We start from the raw sequence: 8796 nt of genomic DNA on the forward strand, positions 1-8796 counted from the left end.
CAAAACTCCATCTTAAAAAAATATATATATTTTTTTCACAGATTAACAGTGTTTAATTATTAAAAAAAAATTTAAGACATTTTTAAATACATGGGGAAATAAACCATCACATATAATAAAAGGCAAAATTAACCTCTAAAGGACTTCAAATATATAAATAAGTATGACTTATATAAATATGTTCTAAATATTTTACAGAAATAAGACACAGAATCAAAATATTGCAAAAAGCAAGAAACGACCAACATAAGCAGGCAGAGCTGAACTGGATATTCTAGGACTTCAAAATATACTTACTGAAATTAAGAACAGAAAATTAAATGTCCCTATTCTCCAATTTCAAGAAAGGAAAGGATTAACTGTTCTCTGGTAGTCAGCTAATCCCTAAGCTATACACAGAAATTTCAGTCAGTTCTTAAACACTCCTGTTTTTGAAAGTCTCCAGCCTTCCAAAGCCCACAATACCAACTCTTTGCTTTGTTTAGAAAGTCATGGGTAAGAAGCACAGTTCTCCATTGCTTAGCAAGAAAGACATTGAGTGGTTTTTGGTTTCAAGTATATTGAGTGATGGTCTTGTTCTTAAGATAATTCAATAAATTAATTAACAGCAAAAGATAAAATCAGTAAGCTTGAATATGGCTAAATATAAAATATCAAAACTGTAGCACACAAAAAAAGATAAGAGATATACAGGACACCAAAAAAGCAATTAAGTAAACATACAAATAATTCATGTTTATGGAATGAAATACTCTATATTATAAATATATCAATTCTCCCCAAACTGATCTATAGATGCAATAAAACTCCATTCACAATCCCAGTAACTTTTGTGAAAATTAATAAATGACTTCTACAATTTATATGTAATTCAAAGAGTCAATAATAGCTGAGACAATTTTGAAAAAAAAGAGTGAGGCTGAAAGATTTATAATACCTGGTACCAGAATATTTATTTTAAAGCTACAGTAAGAAGTATGATACCGACACAAAGATTACAAACAGAGAAACAAAACAAAGAATCTAAAGCTATACTATTCAATATGGCAGGCACTAAACACATATGACTGTTTAAATTTAAATTAATTAAAGTTAGTGAAATTAAAAATTCCGGCCAGGCGCAGTGGCTCACGCCTGTAATCTCAGCACTTTGGGAGGCCGAGGCAGGCAGATCAAGGTCAGGAGATCGAGACCATCCTGGCCAACATGGTGAAACCCCATCTCTACTAAAACTACAAAAATTAGCTGGGCATGGTGGTGCATACCTGCAGTCCCAGCTACTTGGGAGGCTGAGGCAGGAAAATTGCTTGAACCCTGGAGGCGTAGGTTGCAGCGAGCTGAGAGCCTGCTATTGCACTCCAGTCTGGCGACAAAGTGAGACTCCATCTCAAAAAAGAAAAATTCAATTATTAATTAGTTGCACTAGCCACACTTCAAGCACTCAATAGCCATCTGGGGCCAATAGCTACTGAACTGACTCATATCTATAAAGAATATTTCCACAGCAGAAAGTTCCATTAGATAGCCCTTATCTAGAAAGGTATACACATAAAATTACTTGATATATGACAAAAGTAACATAACAATGCAGTAGAAAAAAGTCTTTTCAATACATTATGCTGGAGCAAGTAGACATTTATATGTAAAAACAAATTAAAAAATAAATAAGTGAAGCCAACCTTGGTGGCTCACGCTTGTAATCCCAGAACTTTGGGAGGCAAAGACAGGCCGAACCCCTGAGGTCAGGGGTTCGAGACCGGTCAGGTCAACATGGTAAAACCCCATCTCTACTAAAAACAAAAAAATTAGCTGGGCATGGTGGCAGGCACCTGTAGTCCCAGCTACTCGGGAGGCTGAGGCAGGAGAATCACTTGAACCCAGGAGGCGGAGGTTGCACTGAGCCAAGATCACACCACTGTACTTCAGACTGGGTGACAGAGTGAGACTCCATTTCAAAAAAATAATAAATAAATAAGTAATCAATCTTGATGTCTACTTCATACCATATAGACAAAACAATTCCAAGTAGACAGTACTTGAGGTAATGGAAACATTAAAACAAGCTTTTAAAAGAAAACATAGGAAATCTCTTCATGACTTCGTAGTAGACAAAGATTTTTATTTTTTTTGAGATGGGGTTTCTCCATGTTGGCCAGACTGGTCTCGAACTCCCAACCTCAGGTGATCCACCCACCTCGGCCTCCCAAAGTGCTGGGATTACAGGTGTGAGCCACAGCACCCAGCATTTTTTTTTTTTTTTTTTGAAGACAAAGATTTTTTAAAAATTGGATGAAAGTACTAGCTATAGAATGAATACTGATAAAGACTATGTAAGATGAAATTAAAATTGAAAATCTCTGCTTATCAGAAGATGTCATTAGGACAAGAAAAAGGCAACACACAACCTGAGAAAATTTACTTACAACAAATATACCTGATAAAAGACTCATATTCAGAATATAAATCTGACAAAAGGGCCTCTACAAAACAATACAATAAAAGCAAATAGAAAATCCCGTAGAAAAACAGATAAGACATGAACAGGCACATAAAAAAGATGTCCAAATGGCTAAGAGGCATATAAAAAGGTATTAAATTTTACTTGTTATCGGAGAAATGTAAATAAAAACCTCAATGTATATCACTATATACCTACCAGCATGCCTAAAATGAAAATAAAGATAGGCAAAATGAAATGTTGGTGAGGATAAGATACAAGTAGAACTCTTACACACTGTTGATACAAGTAAAAATTGGTGAAATCACATTGGAAAATGTTTAGTAGTGGTATGGGTTGAATTATGTATTCCCCAAATTCATATGTTGAAGTTAAAACCCCCAGCACCTCAGGATGTGACCTTATTTGGAAATATGGTCATTGCAGACATAATTAATTATGATAAAGTCATTAGGGTATCACCAATGTAACCAATATGACTAATGTCCATATAGAAAGGGCAAATTTGGACCCAGAGACATAAACAGAGGGAAGACAATTTGAATAGAAATAGAAGAAAACAGCAGTCTACAAGTCAAGGAGAGTCCTGGAAAAGATAATTCCTTCACAGCTCTCAAGAGGAACCAACCCTGCCAACACCTTAATTTTGGACTGCCAGCCTCCAAAACTGTAAGACAATAAATTTATGTTGTTTAAGCCACCCAGTTATGGTATACTTCTATGACAGTCCTAGCAAACTAATATAGGCATTATCTACTGAAGTGGAATACATGCACATTCCATGACCCAACAATTCTTCTTGGTAAAGACACATCAGAAATGTGTATGTACGTTCACCAAAAGACGTGCATAAGAACATTCATATCATTACTATTTTATGAGCCCAAAACTAGAAATAACCCAAATGCTCCACAGTAGAATGAATTATGGTATATTCATTTTTATGGTATATATATTTTACATGACAATCAGAATGAACGAACTACAACTGCATACAAAAACGTAGATTGATCTCAAAATAATGTTGAGAAGAAGACACCAAAGAATACAATAGATAAATACAATAACATAGTTGAACAGGCGAAAGCAATTTGTGATGTTAGACGTCAGGATAGTGGTTACTTGTCAAGAGAAAGGAGGTAGTAGTGATTGGGAAGGGACAAGAGGGAGGTTTCTGTGATGCTGGCCATGTTCTATTTCTTGATCTTGGTGATGCTATACCGTAAAAATTCCTCAAGCTATACATTCATAATCTGTATACCTTTGTCCATGTAAGTTATATATCAATTAAAAAAAAGTACTTTAAAAAACAGAATAGATTCAGATTAGACCAGCTGGTTATAAATTGTACGAGAGAACTTGAAAACAGTCATAATATAGCAGAGGCAGAGAAAAAATAAGAGACGTTAATAGAAGCATAGGATAAAGTAAAAAGGTCAATTATAAATCTAACTGGAATTACAGAAGCCAAAATAGGGGAGAAGCAATATCTGAAGAGGTAACAGATGAGAATTTCCTAGAATCAACAGATACAAATCCCAGATTTAAAATGCACAATAATCCTAAACAGGATAAATAAAATCATACCAAATAAAGTACTGCAGAATCCCAAAGAAAAAGAGAAAATCTTAAAGTTAGATGATGCACAAAGGAACAAAAATTAGACTGATTCTATTGTTTTATTTTGAAAAATTTCAAACTCAGAGAAAAGCCAAGAAGAATAATTCAATGAGTATACACTGCAGATTACACCACTCACCAATGAAGACACCCACCAGAATATACTACTAAATTTACACTGTTAACATTTTGGCTTATCCATTTAAAATTTTTCTGAACATAAGTCCTTCCCTTTTGGGAAAATGTAGAAAGTATAGTACTATCAATAGCACTATTCTTCATCTGAAAATTCTATTCAACTACAACACCATTACCTCATCTAAGACAACATTAATCCAATAACATCATCTAAAAAGAGTTTAGATGAAATTTTCCCAGTGATATTAAAATTGTTCCCTAAAGCTTTTCTTTTTACTGATCCTGGATCTAATCAAGGCTAGTGCATTACTTTCAGATGGTATAGTTCTTAGGACTCTCTCAATTTAGAGACTTTCCTTGATACACTATTTCCTTTGATTTTTGATGATACTGAATAATTTGAAGAGTCCAGATCAGTTGTCATAAAAAAAGTTCCACATTCTGGATTGGTTGGACTGTTTCCTCATGATTCCTGGATCAAATGTTTACAGTAAAAACACCACATAAGGTAATGTTATGTCTCTCCTGTACACCATGTTATGCATGTGGCTGTCCCACTATTAGCAATACCAACCTTGGCCATTTTGTAATTTTTCCCTTTGTAATAAATAAGTCATCTATAAGGTGATATTTTCAGACTTAAGGGTATTATCAATGACAATTATGGAAAGAAGACAGGAAGATACAACCTTCAAAGTGCTAAGAAAAAAATAACTATTAAAGCAAACCTATACTGCCAATGAAAATATTACTGAAGAATGAACTCTAAATAAAATACATCCTGAAATTATTTTTAAATCCTGAAATTCTTATTTCATGATACAGTAAAAAAAAAAAATTTTTGATGGAAAACCAATACAACATTGCCAACTTTTCATTTGTCAAATAATGTAATAAAAAATTTCTGCTACTAACATCATGTTTTCAGAAAATGACAATTCTAAGCCTCCAAAAAAACACTTAATTTCAAAATAAATGAAGCTGCTCTAAAATGAATGAATTTTGCTTTGTGAACAGCATACTTTTTATTTTCTCTTTTTGCTACATGCATTCATATTTTGTTAGGTTGGTTAACAGTCCAAGGACAAGTGTTTGGAAATTACTAAGTGTAGCTATGAAAAGGGGAAACGGCATTTTATTTCACCATTATGAGGAACTCGGTCTTCTTTTGTAACCGTAGTAATTAGGATTATAAAATCCATTTTATACTTAATGAACCTGAAATATGAATTGTTAAAGAAGCATGCACAGCATCACAGAGATAGTAAGTGGCTCAGATTTAAACAAAGCCTGACCCTAAAGCGTATATTCTTTATATTCTGCCATAGTGACAAGCCCAACCACACAAGTATGAAATACCTAAAGGACCTAAAGGCTGTCAAATGGCAGTTTAAAATGGCATTTGTGACTGAATTTTCAGGAATTTGAGGAGGACTGTTGACGCTATGAATATGGAAAAGAACAACTTTTCTAACTCCATAAAAGCAATGGAAATCTACAGAAGTGATGTCTAGGCTGGAAAAACTGGGAAGATGTAGGTGTAAGGTAAAAAACACCAGATACATAACCTTATGTGTCAACTAACAGCTATAAATACAAATGTATACAATAGAAACAAACTACTAATACATGTAAAAATATAGGAATCTCAATAAGATTATAACAATTAAAAAAAATCTCACAAACAGCACATATTGCTGGATTCCATTTATATAAAGCACTAACAACAGGAAAAATAAACCAATAACTTAAAAAGCATCAGATCAAGGACTGTGAGAGCGGGGATTGACTGAGAAAGGGAATGAGGTAACTTTCTAGGATGGTGGGTTTGTGTTATACGAGTATATGCATTTATCAAGGTTTGTACATTTCATTAAATCTCAACAGAAAAAAGTCTACAAACAAGTATGAATGCAGGCTAATCATACATATACTTAAGTATATATGGGAAAAATATAATAACAACTGCAATTTACTTTGAAATAAGTGAAAATAATAAAATGGACTGATGGACTAGATGGATAGAGGGCTGGATTAATAGATAAATATGTGAATGATCAAACATGGCAAAATGTTAATAATAAACTGTGGGTGTGGGCTGTACCAAGCACTTACTCTAACATTCTTTCAACTTTGTTGTATGTTTTTTCAAATTGTTCATAATAAAATGTTGAAGAGAAAGTATATGATATATGTGACCATGGAACCAAGACAATACTATCCTTAAAAATATGGAAAACCACATAATGACCCAATTGGATGAAAGAGATCATATAACTATTACAAAGTTTGAAAAAAGTAAAGAAATACAGACAGTAGTATAAGGTACTTGTAAGACACACCTAGAAGTTGCTAATCTAAAGTGGAAAATAAAATGAATAAAAGTGCAATGAGGCAAGGCCTTTGAGAGGCAAGGCAGAAGGATCACTTGAGCCCAGGAGTTCAAGACCAATCTGGGGAACGTGGTGAAACCCCATCTTTAAAAAAACAAAACAAAAACAAAAATTAACCCGGCGTGGTGGTGTAGACCCTATAGTACCAGTTACTCAGGAGGCTGAGGTGGCAGAATCGCTGAAACCCAAGAAACAGAGGTTACAGTGAGCCATGATCGTGCCACTGTACTCCAGCCTGGGTGAAAGGGCAAAGTCTGTTAAAAAAAAAAAAAAATCCTTCCAGTAACAGACAAAAAACCAAAACACGATGAAAATTAGCTGAATTACTTTCATGTGAAAGCAATACATACTAAAAACTGAGATGCTGAGAATATCTGGTAATTGAAATAATTAACATAACTGAACATACTTTCTCTTAAGAAATCAGAATTGGTTCAAAATTTTTCAACATGAAGTTTCAGTCAACCATAGTAAATGAATAAAGTTAACTTAGTCACAATTCTACTAAAGAAAGGCTGACTATGTGAAAAGAATGGTTCAAATAGAACTTTGTTTTTAATACAATTGTCAGGAATTTAACATTTTTAGCATGTCTTAAAAGAAGAACTTTACCTGCCGTTTCTTTGGAGGGCAAAAATTATGCCATCTTTCTGGAATGGAAGCAGCTTTGCTCTTAGTCTGTCAGGCAAAAAATCCAGCAGTTTATCAGATTCACTTGTCAAACAAGAGATCTGAGGTGTAAGAGACTTTTTTACGTTATGAACCCTAGGCATGATGATCCTAAAAACAAACCACAAAAAAAGGGAGGGGTGAAAGAAATAGATATTAATAAATATGTTACAGAATCACATACAAATAATATTAAAGCACTTATAAATAGTCTTGATATACCATTTATATAAACTAAATCATATTCTCACAGTAAACTACTAAGAAAATTCAAGGCACAGAGTCCAAAAGCAATTACTTAATGCACTCTCTAGGAACTCAGTATGCTCTATTTCATTTTGAGCCATAATACAGCCATATACCAGCTAAACACAACAAATGTATTAAAAATTAAAAATAAACTAAATTTTTCACAAATTGAATAATTTTTTAAAATAAGGGATGAGTCTGCTACAGAAAGATGAGTTCTTTAATAATATATCCTTTCATGGATGCACATTTTCTTATCACACCAGATTTTCTAAAAGTGAGGTACAGTAGCATTTTAAAAAATTATAAAATACAAAGACATTAACTCCAAATTCAAACACATAGTAATTAAATTAATGCAACATTGTTAAATTAAATTGATTTTTAAATATTAAAATTAATTCTTTTTAATGAGCTGAATCCACAGTATGACACTCTGCCTGATTAACACCTTCCTCACCCCCTGGTTTTCCACAAATGTTATTTTAATTTTCTACCACATAAAAAAATTCATGTATCTGTAAATTCTTGTAACTCTGGAAGAAAATGTCATATTATATCACTATACTAAAATGCCTATCAAATAATAATATTTTGTATTTAGATGGTACCTTGTCTTCTCTTTATATATTATCTCATTTCATCTTTTAAAACAAGTTTGCTTTTTTCCTCAATTACTTCCATCCACAAAAGTAACCAACTTCTGTGTCTACTAAGAAGGTCAAGAATAAAAGCAAGTACTTATTTATTAATAACAAATAGGTACTACATGCCGCAATCTAGAGAAGCAAGACCCACACATTCACAGGGCTTCTGTTCTTCAGGGAAAGACTAAAAATTACCAAATAAATAAATATGATAATTTTTCTTTTTTTTTTTTGCTACATCTGCTTGAATTGGAAGGATTAGCATAAATTAGCACAAATATTATAAGGAATTTAAGAGCGTACTGGCCACTTTAGGTAGGTTGACCAACAGTTGACCTGTCTTAGGAAGTGCTATTTGGCCGATGGTCTGAAAGACATAAAAGCCACCCGGAATCAAAATTAAGAGAAGAGCAGTCCAGGCAGAGAGCATCAATGCAAAGGACCTGAGTTGAAAAGGGCTTAGTGTTTTCAGAAAACAGAAAGAAGGCTAACATGGACCAGGCACCATGGCTCATGCCTATAATGGGAGGCACTTTGGGAGGCCGAGCTGGGTGGATCACATGAGGTCAGGAGTTCAAGACCAGCCTGGACAACATAGCAAAATACTGTCTCTACTAAAAAT

At 33.5% G+C, this 8796-nt stretch overlaps 1 protein-coding gene across 5 annotated transcripts in view; it reads right to left on the bottom strand.

The window, feature by feature from the left end:
- Window positions 1-8796, bottom strand: part of ZRANB3 (zinc finger RANBP2-type containing 3) — a 277334-nt gene that overhangs the window by 250218 nt on the left and 18320 nt on the right. For all 5 annotated transcript variants that reach the window (XM_017536065.1, XM_017536061.1, XM_017536060.2 and 2 more), the window contains exon 2: window positions 7222-7389. In XM_017536065.1, coding sequence (XP_017391554.1) covers window positions 7222-7389 — 168 coding nt within the window. The remainder of the gene's footprint in view (window positions 1-7221; window positions 7390-8796) is intronic.

The sequence above is a fragment of the Cebus imitator genome, unplaced genomic scaffold (assembly GCF_001604975.1).
Source record: "Cebus imitator isolate Cc_AM_T3 unplaced genomic scaffold, Cebus_imitator-1.0 Scaffold95, whole genome shotgun sequence".
Lineage (NCBI taxonomy): Eukaryota > Metazoa > Chordata > Mammalia > Primates > Cebidae > Cebus > Cebus imitator.